General features: G+C 38.1%; 1 protein-coding gene across 2 annotated transcripts in view; it reads right to left on the bottom strand.

The window, feature by feature from the left end:
* Positions 1–3733: 3733 nt before the first annotated feature.
* The window catches only part of LOC127935659 (thrombospondin type-1 domain-containing protein 7A), a 104685-nt gene continuing 81597 nt past the window's right edge, over positions 3734–26821 (bottom strand). The window contains exons 17-28 of one of the 2 annotated variants that reach the window (XM_052533741.1): positions 26660–26801; positions 25671–25786; positions 25473–25590; positions 22526–22671; positions 21089–21263; positions 18636–18809; positions 17918–18013; positions 14661–14743; positions 9695–9908; positions 9197–9284; positions 8480–8716; positions 3734–6394 (exon numbers count right to left, since the gene is read on the bottom strand). In XM_052533741.1, coding sequence (XP_052389701.1) covers positions 6307–6394; positions 8480–8716; positions 9197–9284; positions 9695–9908; positions 14661–14743; positions 17918–18013; positions 18636–18809; positions 21089–21263; positions 22526–22671; positions 25473–25590; positions 25671–25786; positions 26660–26801 — 1677 coding nt within the window. In that variant the 3' untranslated portion in view covers positions 3734–6306. The remainder of the gene's footprint in view (positions 6395–8479; positions 8717–9196; positions 9285–9694; positions 9909–14660; positions 14744–17917; positions 18014–18635; positions 18810–21088; positions 21264–22525; positions 22672–25472; positions 25591–25670; positions 25787–26659; positions 26802–26821) is intronic. The other variant, XM_052533743.1, reaches the window with a different exon arrangement.

Below are 26821 nucleotides of genomic sequence, written 5' to 3'. Positions count from 1 at the left end.
TAATGCTGTAATGGAGTCTGAGCTTGATTTATCTGCTGAAGATTATCACTGTTCCGCAATGTTGGACCGAACTTCTTTCCTTCACTTTGGAGCTGATATTCTGGGAATCTTTTCCTATACTTGATGTCTATTCTGCTTAATCAAATTTGCACTTAATCTTGATAACACAGAGGTTGGGACAAAATCATTGAACTGAAGTAGCCTTGCACTGGGACTTAATTGATTAGGTCAGTCTGTAAGGCTTCCTGCTTCTAACTGTGGAATTCAATTGGAATGAGGGCCAAGAGACATGATTGTGATAATTACTGATTGGGTAATGAGGACTGAAGCCTCCCAGAGGCCTCAAGCCATGATTATAATCATAAGAGCATTGTGACCCTGTTGATTAAGGCCAGACATGACTTTAATAAGCTAAGGGCAGTGGGATGACTCTACTTTTAAAACAAAAGAACAGCCTACACTGTGGGCACTGTCACTTTATGTCCAACTCTATGAGACCAGCTGCAACAGTGAGCTCTTCAGAATTTTTCCTCTGATTATATGCAATTTTTTTCTGTACTTTCAACATAAATGGCTGCCCACTGCTCCAGATGTGTGTTCACAGTGTGTGTGTGTTCACTGCTGTGTGTGTGCACTTCGGATGGGTTAAATGCAGAGCACGAATTCTGGGTATGGGTCACCATACTTGGCTGAATGTCATGTCACTTTCACTAAATCATTGAGCCAAATTATGTGCTGTTTGTCAGTGGAAACAATATGACTTAAAGAAAACATTTAAGGCTTGTTTTGAGCATTTTAAGTTATAGTTAGATTATATTAGGGCTGAAGCACTTTATTAACTTATCACCAAACATTTCTACGTTGGTGGAAAAACAAATCTGCTGGTCAGGGGTTGCAACAATTCAGACACTGTCTTGTAGCGACATCTAGTGGAATAAATCCGCAATGATCAAACTAGTAAAAGACTGTAGAAGGTTTGATTTTGACATATAAAGACAGGTAGGCTCTCATACATATATGAGATCCCATATATTAAAACAGTCTTGGTGATTAATAACGAGTTACAATCTTATATCACTCATCAGTTTAATAAATAGCTCAAGCTCAAGTCACTCTGGCAACCTATTCTGGGAAACTAACCTGGTCCGGGGCAGGGTAACTGTCAGGCTAAACTGAGTTCCTCTACCATTGACAAGCACTGATATAATGGTGCTGACTCTTTCATATATGTTATCAGTCCAAAAATAAAGTATGTAGAAAATGCAACTTAAATGAATCAATTAAATAAAAATATAGGCTACTACTGACTGCATTTCATGCATTGTCCCCAAGATTTAATGACTTTACAATATTTACATGAGCATTCAGTTGATCAGCAGTTTCTAGCCATGCAGCCTTTCTCTTTGGTTTTATGACAGCTGTACTTTATGGTTATTAGAACATTAAAATTACAATATAAAATTGTTCTTTAAAGAATTAAAAACACTAAATAAAAAGATAAAATCACTAAATAAAAAATGATGAGAGGAATACACATTAACTCGATCTGAGCCATGATTGACATTAAGGGCTGCTTAATAATAACTTACTCTTACTTACTTACTGAACCTAGATAGTACTGGTGAGATTGTGTGAACTTAAATTATTATTTATGAAACTGCTTTAGTCCCGATTGATTCGTTAGGTTATTTCAAGTCAGGTTTTGGGCTTTAAGCCCTGCTTTTCTTAGCATCTTTTATGAAACCGCCCCCAGGACTGCAAACACAAGGACAATAAATAGGGAGCAAGACAAAGGAGGGGAATAAGGGAAGACAGGTGGGGAAAATAAACCAATAATCAGGTAACAAGTCGGCGGGGTTAGACAATAGACATGAGAGCACATGGCACACAGAAACAAAAAAGAAAAGCCATGTGCTCACGCAAAACAAAAACACAAGCACATGGCCAGCACAACAAATCACCAGCCATGTGCAAGACAAGACTGGAACACGCAGCTAATGAGAATTCATAAGCCCCGTGTTCACACAAAACATGACAACATGAAAGCACACAGTCCGTGAAAACACAAGCACAAGACAAAAAACTAAAACAAAAAAAGACCATGAAAGCATACAGGCGATCATGAACCGTGTGCTACACAGCACACAACACACACACAGAAGAGCGCACAGCCTGAGCAAACTCGAGACAACTCGCTCCAACAACAAAACAGAACATGGAGTGCGAGTGTCTGAACTCCGACACAAAACCGAATCTTGAACAAGACATGGGTGCTGGGATCCAAACACCACGCTCCAACGAGAAACAAGGCATGCAGACAAGAGAGCGCACAGCTCAAGCCCTCCAGGCCACGCACTCACAGGAAAACAAGACATGGCAGGAGTGTCAGGGCTCGGTCACAAAACCACGAATAAACTAGACAAAAGTGACAGAACCCTGACAAGGAAGAATTTACATTTATGAATAAAAGATTTTCACGCAGTAAAATAAATGCATTTCCTATATATTCTGTATTATTATTACAATGAGAAAAAAATAAGAAATTATATCACATAATGTTAAATCAATGTCTAATTTGGAATTTGAAGCAAGGATTTTTGATAGGTCAGTCCAAAATTATTTGAAAAGAGGACACCAGAGGAAAAGACTATCAATTTACTGAGAACTGAATTTACAGAAACTACAATTCAACTGAACATTACCAAATGTAGATGTAACTTAATATAATCTGTTGGTTGAGTATATAATATAAAAATGTTATACAAATTTTGTATGGTAAGAGCTATGCTATATATATATATATATATATATATATATATATATATATATATATATATATATATATATATATATATATATATATATATATTTTTTTTTTTGGTAAATATTTTCTATTAGGAAAATCCAAAACAAAGATTAAAAAAATATATAATAATTGTTCCCCTTATTTTATTACTTATTTAATACTTCAACCAAAAAATCTTCAACCAAAAAAATAAAATAAATAAATAATCTGTTCACTCTTTACAACCTTTTCAAATGATAAATGGCATCTCATTAAATGAAGATAGCGCTAGAAATTCCTTATGGACAACAGGGAAATTACATTTAGACATGAAATCATATTAAGAATGAACAACATTAAAATTATTAACATAAAATATAGCATAAACCTCCATCAGCTTTTTTACCACATAAAGCCTGTTTCTTCAGATGTTGATGACCTTCAGATTTTATTAAAAGAAATCAATTTGATGCCAACTGTTAAATATTAGTTTAGTTTTTTTTAGTATTATTATTATTTTATAAATCAAATTCATTTCTTGCCTGTTGTCTCAATAAGGATAGAGGCAGACGGTTTTTTTTAAAGGTCAACAGTCATACAGATTGGCTGCAGAATGCGACAAATACAAACAATTTGACTCCATATTAATATCCCAAGTGAACCCAGATGCTTCTATCTTATCCAGTCATAATGCATACTCAACATATGTCCCCTTATCTCAGTATTTTTTTTTTTTTTCACTTCAAGCTGAATGAATGTGTCCATTCAAAAACAATGAGTCAAAACTGGGATGACCTTATCGAAAATCTCTTCCATCTGCACAAAATCAATTACAATACTGAACATCTTCAATGTTATCTTCCAAAACAAATAAATGTGCATTTTTTTGATGCTGACAATGCTACTGGCATTTAAAATAACATAAAAATATGAACTACACATACAGCATTGTTTTTCTTGTTTATTATCAGCAATTCATCAGACACATAAAAACAACCTCGAGGAAAAGAAGAAAGCAACATTTTCACACAGTAACTTGGTTCGCCCCAGCGAAAATCAGTAACAATAGACTCTCCTATTTCTTTCTCACACACACACACTCCCTCTACACACACATACTATCAGACGCGCTTCAAGAGGTTTATACTAAACACTTTGCGTAGTAAAAAAAGAAATGAACAAATATATATATATATATATCATAAAGAAATCATTATTAAATAAATAAAAGATCATTCATGTATTTACAAATGAACAAAATGAGTATTAACACATAAGTAAACATTCCTTTCACCCGTCGCATTTGAAAGAAAATTCAATGATATACCTTTAGAGATCAATAGTGCCCTTAGTTAATTCACTGTAGATATGGTTTAGTAAAAAAGTGGCCCTGACCTACTTATTTGTGCTTTTCTACCCAACTTTTAGAAGGTCGGTGACACCGATGACCATTTCAATCTTCATAACCAATTCTGTTGGTGTGTGATTATATGCAGGTTCATGGCATGGTGATAAATAACTTGCCCCCCTCATGAAAATAAAATAAAATACATAAAAATAAATAGAAAAAATGAAAGAAATATTTTTTTTTCTATTTTTCTTTGAAAGCTGAACATTACAAACACTTATTCAACGGCTCTCTGGAATACTCGAGCAGTCCGTCATCATTCATGGCAACACTGGCACTACTTTCGAGTCAGCTTGACATCTCAACTGAAGTCTCGGTTAATGTATCATATTAAATGTCTTCAGTATTAATATTACTGTAATGTTGCAGTGTTTGTCTTGTTGCTAGGCCGACTGTTCTGTATTTTGTAACAAACTTTTTTTTCTCCATAGCATAAGCTTTATAAATTAAAAAATTAATAATAATAAAAAATATATATATGCCAATGTGTATTGATTTGCCAAATAACCGTGTAATAAGCAGGACAGTGTGCAGCAAGCTGGTCATTTCCACCAGTGTTCCACCAGTTAGTATCATTTATTTATTCATATTAGCTTTTGTTCCATATGGTCAATTTTTACTTCATTTTTAGATAATTTACTTTTGATTTCAGTTTTGGTTTTAATTTTAGTAATTCAATTTAAGTTCCATTCCGTTTAATATTTATATTAGAAATGCTGATCAAATATAAACAAAAGTTTATTTCACTATAACCAGCTCACTGCACATCATCCTTCCATAATGTCCTAGCACAAACCGCAGCATTTCTTCAGTCTAAATTAATGAGCCGAGATATGTTCAACCTCAGATCAGGTTTGTAATATGTAATAATGTCAAACGGATGCTTCCAAAAGTAATCTTTCAATATCAGACTATTCGTTTTTCCGAATCTAGCTGATATGAAACTGCATGCTGTTATTGCGTTAGTCATATAATATAAACTGCAAACAGATCTGGTTCACACAGACACCGCAGGATCAGTGAATCAAACATCATACTGCTAAAAGCGCTCAGGTTATGAACACAGAGCCCTTGGAATCAGAGACGAAAGACTGGAACGCATGGAAAACTTCACCGACCTGGATCTCTAAGGTGAAAAGAACCATTAAAACATACAAGAGTCAATCAGGCAAAGAATGCAAACACATGGCTGATTGCAACTGTACACACACCAGGGGGTTTATGGAGTCCACACAAATCTTTTCAGCGGCCCTTTTTTATCACAAACAGGAGGTAACCAGTAAACAAGTATGTATAAACAAACACCACTGAGTTCCATCAGAAAAAAGGGCTACTTTTGTTCTCTTTTTAACTTTTTTTTTTTTAAGAAATGTGTCTAGCACAAGACTGTACATCATCTTGTTTTGCGAGAGGCAGTTTTCTATGGCAATGCTATTAGTAAATGTTCATGCTGCACTAATATAGTGCAAAATGGAGCCTGAATACAGAAAGGAAGAAAGGCAGGCCAGAGTTTCTATAGGGGGCGCTAGTGAGCCCATTCAATCTGCAGTCTTTGATCCTTCTGATCACATAATACTGAAGCAAAGAAGGACCCGACAGAAATCAAAGAATGTTTCAGGGCGGAAAATTCTACTAGCGAGTTAATGGAGTATTTTGGTTGGATGAAAATACGACCTCCCCAACAGCCACAGACAATGTACACACTGCAAGAGAGCTGACGAGAAGGGTGACAGGAGACAGGCGTATTTTGTGCTTTCGCAGCAAAAAAAAACCTTCCCAATTTAAAAAGCATCCTGCAACTTTCCTCCCGAAAGACAAGTCTGTTACAGAAAGATGTCAGTGGCAGAGAGGCGAAGGCAGACTTCCTGAAGAAGATTTTTGAAAAGTTTATGAAGGCTCTCGTGAAATAAAGTAAAAAAAAAAAAAAAAAACATAAAAAAGGAGGGGTGGAGAAACATTATATAAACACAGATCGAGTCTCTCTCTGAGGTTCCATTAGCGTTTTATAAAAAGCAGTCGGTGAGTATGCGCGAGTCTCCTTGTTTGAGGCTTGTACTGATGGCCGACTGTGAGAGGAGGCGAGTGTCTGTAGTTTGAAGCAGACGTGGTTAGGCTACATGTCAGCATCGCCATCGTAAGCCAGCGTCAGAGGCTTGAGTCTGTTGTTCATCTGTCTTCTCTGGGGCTTCTTTGGCTTTTTGCTGGAGGAAAAAATCGAATAGCTTTTATTACAAAGCAGCTACGTTTTGCCTTAACAGATGCAATATGATAGCAAGGTTGTTTGCCTGCATATAAAGATCTGTAACACAGAATTAGATTTTCAGAAGAAATAGACTTTCAGCTTTCTGGCTAACATCTTACACTTTACACTGCATTAAAACTGTCACCTCTGTATCTATTGCATCTGTTTATTCAAATGTTTTATAATTTTGCAATATTGAAATGCCTTGCATTTGTGTTTTTCGAAGGCATTTTGTGTTGTTAGACACCCATGCACTGCTGCTGGTTGCCATGCATTATTAAAGGCCTTTTTTATCATGCAATAGATGAATCTAATCTAGCTTATACCACTATAAGATGACATGCTGCACCACTGTTATATATTTTTTTTTATCAATTTTAGTTTTGTAAACTAGTTTAATTAACTTAATAAAAAAAAATATATTTTTCATTAGCAAACAGCTGAAATTAACACGCACACACGCACACACACACACACACACACACACACACACACACACACACACACACACACACACACACACACACACACATATATTTATATAAGTATAAGTTTATATCACACACATCATTTTCAGTTAATGGAAATGCTTCTACATTAAATGATCAAACATTTTAAGAAATGGAAATGTTTATATAATAACCCTGTACTGTACATTTGTCCTTTAAGTGTGCAATGTATTAATTTGAAACCTTTAATAGAATATCTAACTAGGGATTTTTCAGATATGACATGAAGACAGATGCTTAAAATGGTTAGCACTCATCATTAATAGTTATGATTAGTAATAAGCTGCCATGCTAACTTTTACAGGAAGCATAGCTTTAGCAGTGGAGGGAACAGAGTAGCCAGCAGCACCTTCATGGCCACAAAACTTACCTTAGTGAGTACTATGATACAGAGATAGGGACACATGTGAATACAACATCCTCTAAACCTCAGTGTCACGATTTTAGCTCAAAAGTCATAAATTAGTATAAGAACTGTTTTTTTAAGGTGCAAGTTGAATTTCAAGGAATATGTCAGCATTTTGCATCACATAATAATAATAAAAAGAATAATTTCTGAGAAGATGATGATGGCGATGATGATGATGATGATGATGATGATGATGATAAAGATGATGAAGTTTATGTTAGACTTTACCATCAGGGGGCAGTGTGAGCCTAATGCTGGGGTTCTCAACTCTGGCCCTCAAGGTCCACTTTCCTGCAGAGTTTAGCTCCAACTCTAATCAAACACATCTTAACAAGCTCATCAAGGTCTTTATGATCACTTGAAGGTAACAAGCAGGTGAGTTTGATCAAGTTCGGAGCTAAACTCTACAGGACACTGGACATTTTCAGACAGTTCTTGTAATATATGTGTCATATAAATTTGTATGGATACTTTCTTAATGTGCATTTTCATGATAAGTCTAAGTCTAATAATATGTCCAGTTACATTATCAAAAATGAACTCGAAAAGCAACAGTGCATTATATAGTGTTTATGAACTGAATAAACAGATATATGATCAAATTATTAAATATGTCATGGATATGTATTATATGTAATAAATGTATTATTCATTGTTTGTTCATGTTAATTAATACATTAACTAACATTAACTAATGGATTCTTATTCTAAAGTGTTACCCACAAGCCTTATCATTTTAAGGTATACTGAAGATTATTTCACGCCATATTTAATTATGCTTATTTCATTTTATTTATTGCAACATTCTATGACATATTTCATAATTGTATTACTTATTTAATTTAGTCTGTTAAATCACTCCATGATGCATTGATTTTTTTAATTAAATTTTTTTATAGAAAATGCAAGTGTATTTTGTCTGCACCAACAAATTTTTCCACCCATTTTTTATAAAAATGTAATTTTAACAACAATAGTTGCTTCTCGGATGAGTTTATTGTTTTATTGATTTTTTGTTTATTGGTTACGAGGTCAAAAAGACTATTTAAATACTTATTTATTTTATTACTATTTTGCAATGTATATAAAGCTAGGCTACTAAACTATAGGAGATCTTCCTGCTCACCTCCTCCGAACAGCTCCATGTGATTGGTCAGAAAGGCACATGTGACAGTGAGAAGGCGTAAGAGATGAACATGACTGGCCACAGGGCAAAGCCATGAGGGAGGGGACTGAGCTGAGAGCTCTAGTTGAACAGTCAGGGCAGGTGTATATCAGCTCTTGGTCGTTGGGTCCGACCCAAATCACAGAGGTAACGGAAGGGTCCAGGCCCGGAGGAGAGCACCGGGCCAGCATACAACAACTGATAGATATGAAGGATTTGGGAAGACAAATGAAAAGTGGGGTACATGGAAAAAGAAAAGAAAAGAAATCAGTATTTTTATCTTGTCTTTTAAGAAAAATAAGCAAGAATCCTTAAAATAAATGTAATTTATTTGACTTCAAGTTTTTTCTTTATTTTCTTTCTTTCTTTATTTTTCTTGTGTAGAGCAGAAATCTAACAATATTTAGTGAGGTTTTTAACTAATAATATTTTATAATATATTCCCTGAATGTTTTTACTTCAAGTAACATTTTATTATTAAAGTTTTATTTAATCTTAAGAAGTTTTTCTATATTTTTAGTGGACAACAAGACAAAAATATTGATTAGGAAAATGATTTTTGCAGTGAATTTGAAAGCAGCTTAAATGGGTTAAAATAAATTATGAAAAAGATGAATATTAAGTAAATTTATGGAATGAAAAAAATATCTAGTTGGCGATTATAACAAATGTTCTTACCAGGCTAAGTAAGTCATAGAGACAATGAACACCAGAAGTACAAAAGCCCCAGCTGCCACACCATACACCCAGGTCTTCAGTTGGCCATCTGTGCAGATACACACACACACACACACACACACACACACACACACATCAACACATATACACAGCTGCATCTCAGCTGTTCAGAACCAACACAACAGGCAAAAATGGTCAAAGGTATTCCATTCAACTTTTTGGGAACACTCTTCCTCTTTGGACCTTCATATCACTGTGGCCTCAGAAAGTATTTGTTTTCAGTATCTGAAAGTGTCTGCTGAGTATGTTGTTGGATGTCCCCTGTCTTCTGTTGTACAATTAGCAATGACAAATGTGTAGCACTTTATCATTATTTTAAACACAAATTCTATTGTTTTATAATTTATATTTAAACATTTTCAAATGTGCCTAAAACGTTGTGTTCCTGAACTTCTATATGGCAAGCAAATGCATATACTTTTAATTCAGACATCTCACCGGGTCCGAAGGGCTGCAGGAACCAGGTGCGTCCGGAGCGGCCTGGCAGGTTGGTGGTGGGCTGAGTGGGGCTGAGGGCTCTGATCGTCTTCACGTCAGCCTCATTATCTCCTGCGGTGGGGATCTCAAGCACCGGTATGACCGTGCACTGGTCCAGCACTCCATCAGACGTCATCACCTCAGTGTAACCCTCCTCACAGCCGCATACTCCAGCCTGCAGGGGGAGACATTGCACCAGTTACACACATGAACCATTTACATCTGACAAGCAGCATACACAAGCTGCAGCACCCGGGGAGTAGTTGGGGGTTCTGTGCCTTGCTCAAAGGGAGAGAGTGCTGTACATTTACTCCCCCCCACCTACAATCTCAGCCATTACGAGACTTGAACCCACAACCTTGGTTTACGAGTCCGACTCTCTAACCATTAGGCCAAGACTTTCCCATATAATGTAAATGGAAATATAATGGAATGGAAATCACTCATACCAGTTGTTAAAAACACAGACAGCTTTCTATTTGCGCCATTCCCTCGGCCTCTAAACAGCTGCTAATTGAATTCACTTTCCATCTCCTGCGACTGTTAATTTCTACCAGTGTCACGTTGTTTCTTTCAGCTAACAGCTCTCTCAAACAGCTCTGTTAGATGTATCAGCAGGCCTGAGTGCTTGTATGTAAATATATGTGGAGAAACCCAGAGGTTCCTGCCGTCTTGGGAGGATAATCGGCCAACATGCAAACAGAACCCTTTTCAGATCTGTGTGATCACAGTAAAACCAGAATGCCCTGGGGCAACTGCATCTCTAAAGATGGGCACAAAAGAGCAGGTCTGGATGTAGTAGAAGAATCTGATATGAAAACAGTCAGTTTCTTCCCACAGTAGAGGGATTCACTACACAGCGGGAGACACAATTCAGACACGATCACAATCTTCACTTGCATACAACATGCAGTTCATATGCAGTGGGGGAAATCGCACACTGGAGGACAAAGGTGGTAGGTCATAATGAATGTTTACATCTTATGTGTGGGATTATATTAAAAGCAACAATATATATATATATATATATATATATATATATATATATAGTGGAGAGTGTGGGTAAACTTATAATAATAAGACTGAATAAGATTGAAGTATTCTCCATTTCCAACTGGCTGTGAGGAGAAGTAAACAGACATGAAGTGCACCCCTATTGACGCACTTGTACATTATTCTATGGAAAAGCCCAAAATGAGTAAGTGCACTTGAAATAAATGGATGATGCACTTTACTAACCGAGAAAAAAAAAAAAAATGGTGTGGAATGCTGGACACACTATGCACTCAATAGTCTCAGTCCTTCAATGTAGGGAAGGGACTATCAGACTACCAGACGATGCTGGATGACAAAGTAATAATGTGAAATGTATACTTGACTGTAGAGTACATGGTGCATAGTATACATGCATAGTGTACAGTATAGTGCTCCATTTGAGAACTTCTGTAGACTAGTTATACATAATATTTTTTTTTATTGGAAACTAATTTGTTCTAATAATTGTTAATTGGAAATTACAATATACAATACTATTTTAAGAAATTAAATTAAATAAGTTAAATTAAATAAAACTATGTTGCAAAGGAGATTCTTAAAATAAAATAAACATAAAGGTAGTTATATTAATTTTAAAATGGATTATTGTATTTATTTATTTTTAACAGTGTATTCTAATAATCGTTTTGCTAAGAATGTTAATATATTATCAATAATAATAACAATAGCAATAATAACAATTAAGAAAGTTGCAAAGGAAATCTTACCACATCGATAATTTATTTAGAGGATCTTACAAATCAGAAGGCATATGCAGCATAGAGACATTCCAAAACACCAACCACTCAAAACAGTGCTGCCATCCAGAATTGTCAGGGTTTGCAAGGGAGGAACTCAAGTGCAGACAGGATTCAACACAAAAGGGTTTATTAAATACAAAAAGGGAAAACAAAAACCCACGAGGGGGAAAACACTGACTAGGGAAAGGACTAAATAACCAAACAAGGCAGGGCTGACCAGATAAAGACACTAAACACTAACTATAAACAAACACTCACGGTATACAGGATACAATCACAGTCACAAGTGTGGAACACATCTGAGAAACACGTAAGTAACACAATGAACCGACGCAAGACAGAGCACACTAGGAGATCTAAATAGGGGGAACAATTAAGACACGACAGGTGACACAGATAGGGCAATCACGACACGACTAGGATAACAAGGGGGGCGGGGCAAGGGAACGAGACAACACAAGCACATGGCCCAAAGACAAGGCCATGCGCTTGTACACAAAACAAGGGTCTGTCATGATCCTGCCTCAAGACTAGGAAAAATCAAGGACACGAGGGCAGGATCATGACAGAACCCCTCCCTTAAGGAGCGGCTTCCAGACGCTCCTCAAGGGAACATCAAACACGGGACATGACTGACATGACAGACTGGGACACAGACACAAACCAACAAGACATGACTAATAATAACAAAGGCAAACATGAAAACACAATGGCAGGGTTAGGGTGACATAACAAAAAAAACAAACAGGGAAGGGGAGGGGGCGGGAGCACAAAGTTCATGGGGGACAGGCCAGGGTGGGTGGGAGGGGTAGGGATTTTAGGAGGACAGGACGAAGGCTGACGACGGGGGGTACGGGCAGGTCTGGGTGGTGAGGGGCGGGGAGGGGTCTCGGGACAGCTGGCCGAGGACATGACAGGAGCAGACACGGGACGCGGGGCAACACTTACGGGACGCGGGGAGACGACAGCTGGACAAGGGGGAACAACATCTACTGGACACGGGGAGACAACAGGACACGGGACATCTACGGGACACGGGGCAATATTCACTGGACACGGGGCTACATCCACGGGACACGGGGCCACATCAACGGGACACGGGGCCACATCAACAGGACACGGGGCCACATCAACAGGACACGGGGCCACATCAACAGGACACGGGGCCACATCAACAGGACACGGGGCCACATCAACAGGACACGGGGAGACAACGGCTGGACACTTGGGACTTCTGGGAACAGGGTCAGGGGACAAGACAGGACTGACGGGGATTTCTAAAATTTGGACAAGACGGGACAAATAATCAGAAAATGCTTTAGCAGCTAGGACAATTGGCATCTCCTTATGAGATGAAACCGACTGTACAAGAGTCTTTGCTGCAGAGTCGGCCGCGGCTCTCTCCTCCGCTCTCACGACTGCCAACTTGCATACAGCTTTCTTTCCCGGCTCGGGCACGCTAGCGCTCACCGCTGCTGACTCGGACACGCTCACTGCTGCTGGCTCGGGCACGCTCACTGCTGCTGGCTCGGGCACGCCAGCGCTCTCCGCTGCTGGCTCGGGCAAGCTCACCGCTGCTGGGTCGGGCACGCCAGCGCTCACCGCTGCTGGCACGGGCACGCCAGCGCTCTCCGCTGATGGCACGGGCACGCCCACCGCTGCTGGTACGGGCACGCCAGTGCTCTCCGCTGCTGGCACGGGCACGCCAGCGCTCTCCGCTGCTGGCACGGGAGGAAACGGGGTCACAGGACCGGCAGGCCCCCTCTTCCTCCTCTTCCTCCTTGGGCGCGGTGCAGAGACCACAGCTGGGTCAGAGGCGGGTTGGGGGAGTTCGGTCTCTGGCAGGGCTGACTCCGACGATTCCGAGGCAGACTCCCACGATAACCGTCTCCCTCGCTTCCCGGGGAGACCGACGGGTGTGGGAGGCACCTCAGGACTCGGTGAGGGATGTGCCTGATCCCCCAGAGTGGCCACGGCCAGGATACGACCCTCTGGAACCGTTGGCAGCTGGGTAGGTGGGGACCTCTGGGGCTCCTCCTCTCGCCCGCTCGCTCCGGAACGACCTCCCCTGGTCCCCCGGAACACCACAAGGCGAGAGCCCTCAAAACAATCTCGCTTGCTGGCTGACAACATCCAGTATTGCCTCCTGTCTGCTGAGTTCCCTTTTGGTCGGTTCATTCTGTCAGGGTTTGCAAGGGAGGAACTCAAGTGCAGACAGGATTCAACACAAAAGGGTTTATTAAATACAAAAAGGGAAAACAAAAACCCACGAGGGGGAAAACACTGACTAGGGAAAGGACTAAATAACCAAACAAGGCAGGGCTGACCAGATAAAGACACTAAACACTAACTATAAACAAACACTCACGGTATACAGGATACAATCACAGTCACAAGTGTGGAACACATCTGAGAAACACGTAAGTAACACAATGAACCGACGCAAGACAGAGCACACTAGGAGATCTAAATAGGGGGAACAATTAAGACACGACAGGTGACACAGATAGGGCAATCACGACACGACTAGGATAACAAGGGGGGCGGGGCAAGGGAACGAGACAACACAAGCACATGGCCCAAAGACAAGGCCATGCGCTTGTACACAAAACAAGGGTCTGTCATGATCCTGCCTCAAGACTAGGAAAAATCAAGGACACGAGGGCAGGATCATGACAAGAATAATATAAAACTCACAACTGATAGTGACTTATCTTCCCTAAGGTGTTTTATCTGGCCTATACTGATCTCTACAGCACTAGCAGTGTTACTGCTTTTAATATCTCTGACATTGGTCACAGTGCTTGATCAATTCCATGCATAAGGCTAACACTGTAATTTGTATCATAAAAAAGACTGAACAGTAAAGTGGTTTTAATAGTTTCCAGTTAAGGTTATTAAGATGATATCTGTTGATAAGCGGATATCACATTTTCCTATTATAGCCAGTGCACCTTGGTTCTCATGTTCCAGCATTTCCCATTAAACATTCCAGGACTCTCTCTCCCTCTCCACTGGAGGAAGTCTAATCCTGCTGTATTGAATATCCATGCAACCCTGTTTACAGTCTGCCTGCATCCCAGCATCCCACCTCAGCAGGCGTCCACACATTAACATGCACACATACTAACCTCAGTGCAGTAGGAGCGAGGTTTGTTGCAGGCTGGGTCACATGACCTGTCAGATACCGGCTCGCTTGTCAACAGGCATCCACCTGCAGGCAAGGAGTTCAAAGTTTTATGTAAACATCATTTAATGACATCGTCACACACACAAACAAGCACATGATCATTTTCAGCCACAGTATTGGCCTGGAGGCAGGAGGCATCAAAGACATTTTGTTGCTCTCCCACAGTCATCCTCTTTTTCTCTCTTTGGGAATACTAAACTGTGCCAGACAGTGCCTTCACTCCAATACGTAAAACCTCTTGTGTTATGATATCAGTGACGTGTTAACTGATAGGCATGAGGCAGTAATTAAAACTCAACTAGATATGTACTTATTTGTATGTGTAATAAGTGTTGCTTAGCCGTGCAAAACTCAGTGTCACAATGTTTTTGGAAAAGCAAGGGTTTTCATACTTTTTTTTATCCCACGGACCCCTCAAATACGATGATCCTCTTTCTGAGAAACTCCTTCCTAAAATATTTTAGCCAATGTACAGTGTGAAAAATAAACTAAAGGAAAACATAAAATGTTAAAAAGTTGATTTATTTTTTAATTCCATTCAAAAAGTGAAACTTGTATATTATATTCAGTCATTACACACAGACATATTTCAATGATTTTGATTTGTGATGTATTTAAAATGTTTATTTCTTTTAATTTTGATGATTACAACTGACAACTAAGGAAAATCCCAAATTAAGTATCTCAGAAAATTTGAATATTACTTAAGACCAAAACAAAGAAAGGATTTTTAGAAATCTTGGCCAACTAAAAAGTATGAAAATGAAAAGTATGAGCATGTACAGCACTCAATACTTAGTTGGGGCTCCTTTTGCCTGAATTACTGCAGCAATGCAGCGTGGCATGGGCTTGATCAGTCTGTGGCACTGCTCAGGTATTATGAGAGCCCAGGTTGCTCTTATAGTGGCCTTCAGCTCTTCTGAATATTTTACATTTTCTGAACCTTGGGGACCCTGTGTTTTCTAGGGCATTACTAAGATGTTCTAGGTGGTTGCAAAGGTGTCCTGAGGGGTTACAAGGATATTTTTACGTAATTTCTAGCACATTTTCCGTCTGTATGACATACTGTTTCCTTGATATTCAAGCTTGAACTACTCTGTCAATGTAAGTCTATGGGATTTTGCCAGTTTTATTGTCAGTGAACACTATTAAAAACGATCCTTTACTTGGGTCGCCTACGTGTATGATCTCAGCATCCTTCCGCTCACTTTCCATCTTCCTCTCTACAAATCGTGCAGCCTGTGGGAATCCACTGGATCTATAAAAGCACTGAAATGAGCAGCGGCAGCCAGTGCATGGGTGTTATTTTCTCTAAGCTGGGTTGAATCAATACATCCAATCAACAATGAGAGCAGTCAAATAGAACTGCTTCCTAATGCAGGAACCACCCTCGACTGCTGCTGCCTGATACCAGGACAATTGTTAAGGCCACAACCAGTACCAGATGTGTCATTTGTGTCTAGTGTAATTCAGAAAGCTGGTTACTGGGTGATACTTGGAAAATTGGCAATGCATTTTATCTTTATGTGTTTTTTAAAAAAAAAAAGAAAAGAAAAAAAGAAATCATCATTAGCAATAAGATGTTAAAAGATCTCTTCTTTATAGGTGCACTATAAACTGTAAGCATCTGCAGAAACATGTTTACCAATTAGCAGCTTGTATGAATATTCATACTTCTGCACACCTTAATATAACTCATGAATATGCATAAACAGGGACCTGGTTGCTGTAAAGGGGGATTTGATTACAGCATTAGAAGTTCTACTGCCCTGTTCTGCCAATCACAAGTGACCAGACTCATGTGTGCCATCTGGAACGAGGTCAGTTTGGAACGGCTCGACACAGAGGACACATAAACATTCGAAAATCAGAGGGATTGATTCCAAGCCGCCATTTGGTATAATTATGGCATTCAAAGCTCACTGAAATCTCATTTTGCAATGCATTTATGATGTTCTTCAGCCGAGTGTGAGGGATATGGGCATATGTCTGATCCCGTGTATTTCCACGCCCGCACCAAAACCGGGAGAGAAATAGAAATACACATAGACACATTAACATGGGAGGACAGCTGGCATGATAGTGAATAGGATTAAATGTGGGTGTCATATTGATATGGATTAAAAGCTTATTTCCATAAAGCATATACAAATGTTTAAGAGGAGACAGCATTCACTTCAATCTTCCTGGCAGGAAATGTCAGCACAGGACATCAACTTTATCTCAAACCACAGTCTGTCATCAAACACTCTCTGAGGAGAGAATATTGACGCTTCTGTCATAGTGATGCTTTCCTTTTTTTCTTTCTGAATATTGAAAGCAGATACCGGGTGGCTTATCTCAGCTTCTACAATTTGTGCAACTGGGGATGCACCATTATTTTCTTCCCTCCTATATATTAAGGATAAAAAAAGAAGAATACAATTGAATGGTTCCAAATGGTTTCAAAACGAGATAAACACTTATTTTTTTTTGAGCTTCCAGCAAAAATAATTTTACGCAAAATGCGATATTCGCAGATTTATTAGATCATGTTTCTCTGCAGAATAACACAGAATGCAATATTTTCACTCAACCAATCACAGCACACCATTCCAAGCACTCTAGACAGTAATATGAGCACTTTGAGTACAGCCGGCATCCTAGTTTTCCTCATCCACTTTGTATTTTGTGATCAACAAACAAGGGCTGCACGATAAATCGCATGTGATTATCATGTGCATCTCATCAGTAAAGCCGATTCTGTGATTAATATTACCGGTAAATCTCCATCACATGCTTTCAGAAGGAAATTACTCGGATGCATTTAATACACAAGCTACACTATATCGCGTTCATTAGATGAATCGCATTTGATTATGAACACAACATTGCGTAGCTTGTCAGTGTTAGTGTTTTCATTCATAGCCTTTATGTTTTTGTTGATACAGCACATTGCACTAGTCAACTAAATGAATGTAACATGGCTAAGATGAATGCACTTTTGGAAGTTGAATGTAAGGGAAATGTCATCTTTTTGGAATTTTGAAACAAAAACAAAACACAATTTATTCAAATTAATCTAAATTGATATATTGCGTTTTGGAACCAAACTCTTAAAATATTCATTTATAAAACTACCTATGTATTAACACAAAAATATTTGTTTGTTTGTTTTTATGTACAGTATGTATGTATGTATTTATTTATCAATCACACCTGTGACATTCAATCCATCAGAGCGCTGGCACCAGACTTGTCGAGACGAGCCTTTCCATGGACCGGTCATCCATTTATACTCAAAACACTGGCCCTCTTAAGACATAAAACAATATTAACAGTGAGACATTCAGGAAAAAATAATGAAATCTATAATGTTTAAAAACAATGAAACATTATGTAGGCTTAAAGCTGCAGTCTGTAACTCTTTTTTGTTCGAATTTTTATTTTTACTTTTATTAAAAGCGAGTACACCATTAATCTATTTTCCAAACTGTCTTTTTGGCCTGTCCTGAATCGCTACGGTACACCTATAATTAGTGTTTATATTCAGGATATTTTGGACTGGTTTGGGTAGGTACCGCTGCAGAGTAGCCAAGTGTGTGATTGTCATAGACATAAACAGAGAGAAGTTGCTCCGGTTACAATGTTCTTCCACAAGACGCACAGCGTTCTGTTTATTAACCGCTAGAGCGTCAAAAGTTACGGACTGCAGCTTTAATAAATGTTTCACCACTGAAAAAAAAAAAATATGCTAGTAAATTTCACATATAATTACAAAATATCAGCAAGTAACACAGGATTAAATTTGTAAATTTGAAGAAATAATAGTATTTTTGTACATTTGTACATGTTTGTTTCATTTAAAATTTCAGAAAACCCATTTTTTTCCAGTGAAACTGCGCTGTCTTCCCTAAATGCATTGATTTCGACTCACCTGTACATGGCCTGGCTTCCCATTCCTGTTCTGGGCACTGAAGAAGGTTCTCAGGCTCCTGAGCTAGAACAGCACGAGAACGCACCTGCACCGAACCGAAGCCCAGATCGTCCCCGCTGATACAGCTCAGCTGACACGGGCTCCACACAGTCCAGTCTGTCAGGTAACACTCGCCTGCAGAATACAATAACACCTCTGTTAGAAAATTAACAGGTGATTGATAGTGGCATTTGCAAAGGTTGTTAGCAAAAATAAAAACAAAACTTATATATTTGCTGAAAACTTATTTAAGTCCATGGAGATTTATAAGGAGCCCCTGGCACATATTTTGTGTGGGCATAGTGATTCATTAATAGATTTAATCTAAAAGCCTGAAGAACGAAGAAAAAAAAATCAATTTTGAACCTGCTGGGTCCTAAACTAATAAATTCCGCTTGCAGACTTTCTTTTTCTTTGTCAAGGATATTAAGACTCCATATTTTTTTGGTGTGTGATCTCAGGGTGTTTTTCAACAGAAGTAGGTCAGTCTGTCTTGCTGTAATAGCAGTCCTGATTTGTGAATATTTCCCAGAGCATTAATTATTCATAAAGTTGTACTTCCATGAAGCCTAATCCTATGATCGTGATTATCAAAGCACGTGCACAGTGGGAAGCCAGAGGCAGATGTGACACCTGAGTTCACAGAGTACACTCGAGTCTTTGTGTGAATAGCTAACGAAGTTACAAAACACTGGGATGAATATTCACACGGCACAAGCGATGTATCATCATTATTTAAGAAACGTTTGTGAGAAAAAAAAGAGACTGGAACCGGAAAAAAAATGTGAAGACAGGGAGCGCAGCAGTAGGTCACAGCTGGAGTTTTATAAATTGGGGCGAGACTGGATGTGTGCCAGGGAACTACGCTTTGAGTATGAAGAATGAATGATGGGGTCAAAGTTCAGAGCAAGTGAAGTACCGTTCAACTTTCGAAATAAATCAAAATCCACAACTACACTGAGAGCAAAGCATCACATAACTGACCTTACCACAACACAAATCTGCACTGACATGCGCTGATGTGTTGTTACTGTCACTGTCCCCTTAAAAAACCCTCAATCATGACCCTCTCCTGCTACCACAGAGGACTTGTGTCAAAATATTGTCTTAATAGCTGTCACTCACTTGCTGAAATAAAAAAGCCTGTCCGAAAAAAATAAACTTTTGTTTCCATCCATTTCCTGTGAAATTACAGTATAATAATGGACAAGAAGCCATGAAGTTTTATTCTCCAGCAATATGAGGTAATACAGCAAGGTATATGAGGGTGTTGAATTATAGCTGTGATATCCCAGTGAATATTTCACACAGTGTCTCATAAAAGCTGCCTTGTAAATGTGCCAAAGTAGGTCTGACTGATTAAAAAGTGAACTGCTAGACCGAGGAACATGAGGCTGTGATGCACTCCTATGGATCAAGTAGTTTCAAACTTTTTGATGCCTAGGACAACTAAATACGATTATCCCCATGCAAGAACACCCCTTCATAAAATATAAAGACAGCTATATATTTTCCAGTATAATTGCCAATTTCTCCGGGTTTTTTTTTTTTATTATTTTTTTTTTTCTTGGGACGAAGCATTATGTGTTTTTGCTTATTTATTACAATAAATAAAACAAAAAAAGTAAAATATATCTCTTAAATTTTATTATTATTATTATTATTAGCTTTTTAATATAATTAAATAATCAAAATTAATCCCGTGATTTATTTTTTTATCCAATCTTTAGAAAGCAAAACAAAACAGTTATATAGAATTCTATAAATGTGTTAAACATATATTACTGTTAAAAGATTTGGGGTTGGTCAGTTTTTGAAACTGAAAGAAGGCTATTATATTCAAAGTGGCTGCATTTATTTGCTCAAAAATACTGTAAAAACTGAAATATAATTACCATTTTAAATTGCTGTTATTATTTTAATATATGTAAAAATATAATTTATTCCTGTGATGGAAAACTGCATTTTCAGCAGCCTTTACTCCAGTCATCAGTGTCACATGATCCTTCAAAAATCAGTCTAAATATGATAATCTAATATTGCTGCTCAAGAAAACTTTCTCATTATTATAATTGTTGAAAACTATTGTGCTGTTCAGTATGTTATTCTTAGATGAATAATAATAAAAATAAATAAAAAAACATTTACTCGAAACAGAAATCTTTTGTAAGATTATAAATGTCTTTAATGTTACTTTTGATAGTAACATTGCGGAATGAAATAAAAATAAAAAATAAAATAAAATAAAAGTACTGATCCTAAATTTTAAATAGTAGTGTATATTATGACAAATATTTATGTACTTGATGTAATTAATGTCAGTTTCTAAACCCAAGAGTTACATCAGTATGGTGCTTCAATTTCAATGTTTGCCTTCAACAGCATGTCATCACATCTGTAGCATTAGTTGGTACCTGGGCAGGGCACCGTGCAGGTTTCTTGCAGGATGATCTGTTTGTCCTCATCCACTGTCTGCTCCAGGTCTCCACACAGTTCCTCATCCACCAAACTGCCCGGATCCTTCCCCGAGCAATCAGACACAAAGCAGGACACGTTCCTGAAGCGCAGGCCCTCTCCACACCGTGCACCCTAATGAAACAGGGAGTTTCAAAAAATAAATAAACCTGTTGTAGTCCTAGTGGAGATTGAGGATGAACTCTACACAGAAAAGCAGCTTCTTTGTTGCTCTAGACCTCGAAAGAGCAAAACTTCTCCAGATGATACAAAATAAGGCAGGAAGAAATCCCAACATTGTTTCGCACTGTCAGCTACCCGTATTATTTTTTTCATGGCTACTGAAAATCTCTAAAAAACCTGAAGCATTGCTGCTAGAGACTGCTGAGGGCTGGCAGAAGACACTTTAGAGACAGGCAGCCGAGAACAAAGGCCAGAGTCAATATTCTCCCACAGCCTGCACTGTGACGGGGGGATGAGGTACGAGGGGGGAAGGAGAAAGAGAGGGACGGGAAGAAAGGAGAGAAGTGAGAGGCTGTGTGTTTTGTTTGTGTTCTTTAATTAAACCCCCTGTTGGGTCCTGAAAACCAGACTGATGATGACATGAGGAAGACGACAGCAGAAACGCTGCAGAAAGGCCAAAGCAAAAGAGGATTTGGGGAATATTCTAAATATACCTAAACACTGCCGCAGATGAAATGAAGTGATGGTGGTTTACTATAGGCAAGGGTGCCTCAAGAAAGATGAAACCTTCTTGAGATATTCATATCAGCTTGCAAAATAAAACGCTCAGTGCATTACATACTGTAGCTTTTATACAATCAGGGTACTTTTTTACATGTTAAGTTACGGTCACATTAATGAAATTTCAGCTAAATTTTGCATGCAACAACAAGTCATGTTCATTGTCAGTAACGTAGAGATATATGAAGCTCGGGTAACAAGCAGCTTTTTGTTGTTCAGTGTGGTGGACCGACTTGAGCATCTGAAAATCTGAATGGGGAACTTTTTCTCCCTCACGCATGAGTAATGATTGCACGGATTCGTATTGGGAAAATAGGACTATATATGCATAAATATACAAACTGTACATATATACATATGCACAAATAATGTAGGACAATGTAATGTATGAGCAAGATGGTACAGTATAATTTTCAGCATCATTATTCCAGGTGTCAGTGTCACATGATCCTCCAGAAATCATTCTAATATCGTATGCTAATTTGCACAAGAAATATGTCTTATTATCAGTGTTGAAAACAGTTACGCTTTTCAGGATTCGTTGATGAATAGAAAGTTCAATGGAACAGCATTTATTTGAGAAATTGTTCGTTTAATTCAGCTTATTGTCCCAAATGACTAAAGAAAGCTCAGCGATTTATCAGCAAACTCACCTCAGATGTGCATGGAGACCAGGCGCTGTATCTCCAGCTGTAGCAGGGTTTAACAGGACAGGGCTTCCACTGTTCCAGCTGTGGGGAACACGGCCGGCCATCACCCTGAGAGGCCTGGATCACAGTTCTCCGTCTCCAGAGCTTCCCTACAAGAAACCGATCTTTTTCACAGGGCTGCACTGTAACATTGTTTTGAAAACCCATAATATTTGAGATACGTTTGTTGTTGCAACACAAAATTTTCTTCAAGACATGACAAATCATATTTTAATATTCGCTCACATACCGGAAGAACAACTCCCTATTTTTTCGGATGCTTGCTAAAGATGATGCACGACTTATGCTTTAACAACAAGCAAATTGACTCCTCGAATGAAATAAAGGCTTTTACTGTAAGTGAATCATCTCATGTTACACACACACTAATCTCAGGTAAGTCAATCCCTCTCCAATGGAAAGCCAAAAACGATACGTGACCTGAAAGTTTTTCTTTCTGTGTAGAAATGTTCCACCCATCTGTGAATAACTTAATCTGCCAGGCATTTTTCAAGCCTAATTCCAGGCCCTGAAACCACTCTGAATATTCATCTCTCCCCCTCGTGATTTTCTTAAATCGATTCTGCAGGGCTGAGGAGAGGGATGGAGAGAAATGGAGTGTAGACTCTTTCAGGCAGAATGCATCCTGCTGTTAAAAAGTGGCACATTGGGGATGCTTGCAATAAAACTCTTCTCTCACAACAACCATTATTTTGCATGGCAACAAAAAACGAAATAACAAAACCTTCACAAAACTTCAAAACTGGTGTTTCTAAAATTACTATAGAGCGAGCACTTGTATAGAAGGTTTTTTTTATTTTATTTTTTATTTATTTTTACAGACCACTCAGTTCACAAATAGTGTTAGCTAATGTTAAGATCTAAAGGGATCTCTCTCTGTGGTACGATCCCATGATCATCATTCTTCATGGATGGGGTTTGGGTTCAGTAAGTTTTAATATATTGTAAAATTTATTTTTTTTCCTGTGATGGCAAAGCTGAATTTTCAGCAGCCATTACTCCAGTCTTCAGTGTGACACGATACTTCAGAAATCATTCTAATATGCTGATTTGTTGCTCAAGAAGTAACTATTTAGTGCTATTTGAGCACATTTAGCATTGGTTAAACTGGATTTCAGGTGGTTTGTGAATACAATACAGGTTTTGGCACTACAGCAAAAGTGGTGCCAAAAGGTCATCAGGCCTAGCAGAAGTGATTGTGGGCTGTGGTTGGAAAATACTTTCAACTACTAACTTCTTTGCAGTTAGTTTTATCAGGAAAAAGGCTGGATGCACACAACCTTGAAGGGTACAGCTAGGCACTTCGTAATGTTAAATATGATCATAGCCCAGTACTCTGCTGACACGTTGCCCTGAAGCTAGTTCCATCAGATGCAATTCATCTTCGCTGCAGTCTGCCGTGATGGACCATCCCTGCGGAGAATCCTCTGTGAAGCTCCATGCTTTCCAGCAGCCACAAACCAAATCAACTCCCAGTGCCTTGCATCCTCTTTTTATATGCTGGGTTCAACTGGGGAAACTGTACGTACACAATTGCTTGTGTGCCTTTGTGAGAGTTTTAAGCTGTAGGGATTGCTCATTCTCTCAGTTCTCTCTCTCACTCCTCCCTTTTCATCTCATCCTGTCTTCACTGGTGGCCAAGGCACCAGGTTTAGGGCGAACAGCATAACCTGTGTGCCACAGCCAATGCTGGATATTTAGCTCATGGCCCAACTGGATCTTGGTTTGCACTAAATACAGTATGTCACACGACAATTTAATTTTTTCTTATTTACTGTTTGTTGCCTTGGCAGTAGTTTGACAAATTTTTTTATTATTGTTAGAAAAAAAAAAAGTTTTTATTAAATGTTATTAAACATTAACAACAACAACATTTTTTTTTTTTTTTTCTAGCAAATCAAAGTCATGTGTGGTGAATAATCAAATGGACCAATAAGTAAAGTGAGATGCAAGTAAGGTCAGTTCAGGTTTTAATATCATACACCCCCCCCCCCAAAAAAAAAATAAAAATAATAATAATAATAATAATAATATTAAATAAATGATATTCATGAATTAATAATCCATGATATCTGTACAAAATATTTTTTTTACTTTGAGAAAAAACTTTCATTAAAAACAAAAATCACTGATGTCAAACTTTTTATGTTGCTTTTTATGTTGCTAACACAATGTGAGATTTTTGGAGTCAATATTTATTTTTTTATTTGACTGATAAGAAATTATAAGAAATCACTATGAATACAAAAAGTACATTACTAAGAGAACTTGAAAGCAGTTATTTACATTAATATCTGTACAAGCATGAGGACTTTCTGTGAAGGGCTACAGACCATCTTTGTGGAAGTCCTGCCGCTTGGGGACAGATTAAAGATGCCACAATGAAATAAACCAGCACAGGTTTCATACAGTGGCAGGGTTTGCTCTAGCAGTTGTTGGCCATTGGCTCTCAAAGACCTTGTGCAGTGGAGTGGTCTCTTAGGCCCCAAGCACACAAACATAATGGGCCCCTAATCAGTCGTCAGAGCAGATGGATTTACACTCAAGGACATCATTATCCTCCTATCAATTGCTGCTTCTGGGCGATAACACAATTGTTCTCACACCATACTTTTTTTTGTGGTTTTAGCCAACGCTTTGGTAATTCTAAGATAGCAGAGAGCTCAATATAGTTCCCTAAAACCTGTCATTTGAGGAACCAGTCATGATAGCTAAAATCAAAGATCAATGTTCTGACCACAAGACTGAAACATATTGATAGTCTGCTAACAGTGTGAATGATCCAAAGCCATGCAAATGTAATAATGCCACAAAAACTGTGAATTTTTACCAGTGTTCTGGCATAAATACAACTTCTAATAAAGATCTTCAATATGAAAAGTCGGCTTACCTGCAAGACCACAGGTGTGAGAGCATTCAGACCAGGACGACCAATCAGACAGCTGGCAGTTGACAGGGCAATCGACCACACAGGAAGCATTCATCTGCCATTTTTTCTCGAGACCGAGCTAAAAGAAACCAAATCAATTTTAGTGGATTTACAACAGAAGCATCACTTGTAAATGATGTCTCGTGAACATAAAAGTACCTCCTCGCAAAACTTGAGGTCCACAGACTTTCCGTCACTGCGAACACAGTCCAGCATACGTGTCTTGAATCCCACCCCACATACGGCTCGTTCCCTCAGCTGACATGTGCTCCAGTCTGGATGGGAAATTAAAAAAAAATATATTTTTTCTGACCAATTATTTCAAGTTAATCTCCAATTAATTCAACGCACTGTTAAATGTCTCATATATATGGCTCCTCTGCATTGTTATTGTCAAGTAAAATTATAAAAATAAAATTTTAAGAAAAAAAAAACAAAAAACATTGTTGCCTTGGCAACTAAGTTTAAGCTTTAGTATGACAATAACTGATATAAAACTAAATAGAAATACTGATTAATATAATAATAATAATATTAATAATAAAAATGATAACGGACAAACTGGTACTAAACTACCACCTCTATTATTATTATTATTTTGTTCATTACTAGAATAAAAATGCACCAATAAAAACATAATATTAAAAATACCTACTACACAATGCATTTGATCCAAAACAAATGTAATTTGAAATAGTATTCAATTATTCTTAGAGGGGAAATTATCTAAAATGTTTTATTTATATTTTGAATATTTTATTTATATTTTATTCTAATAAATTAATAATATGTTATGGCAGAAGCACTACATTTAAATTTTATTTATGCATCTAGTAAATATTTTTTTCCAAAGCAACTTTTTCATTGCATTCAGAATATATCTTACATTTCATTATTTTATGCATTCCCTAGGATTCTACCACCATGCAAAAGCTATTGTTTGATAAAAAAAAAACATGCTGTTATGAAGTTGAAATTAGTTGATAATAAGGATTAGGAAAAGTCAAGAGCTGAAACATAAGCTATTCAAATGAACATGAATGGAATATTAAAGTTAAGAAGCCAGGTGACAGATAAATAGACACATTTGTCAAATCATATTGTGAATGTTTTAATCTTCGCATATATCTGGTAGCCAGAATGTTTACCTGTAATATTATAGGAGTAATGAAAGCAGTTGGTGTTCAGGGTGCATGTTTCTTTCTCTGTAGTTGAAGGACACTGTTTCCCTTCCCCAGGCTGACGTATAGGGCTGGCGCTCCTCTGTCTTGTACGGTTGACACTGCATGGCTTCAAAAAAAAAAAAAAAA

The sequence above is a fragment of the Carassius gibelio genome, chromosome A19 (genome assembly GCF_023724105.1).
Source record: "Carassius gibelio isolate Cgi1373 ecotype wild population from Czech Republic chromosome A19, carGib1.2-hapl.c, whole genome shotgun sequence".
NCBI lineage: Eukaryota > Metazoa > Chordata > Actinopteri > Cypriniformes > Cyprinidae > Carassius > Carassius gibelio.
The sequence above is the reverse complement of the archived record's forward strand: the minus strand, read 5'-3'. Positions and strand labels throughout refer to the sequence as shown.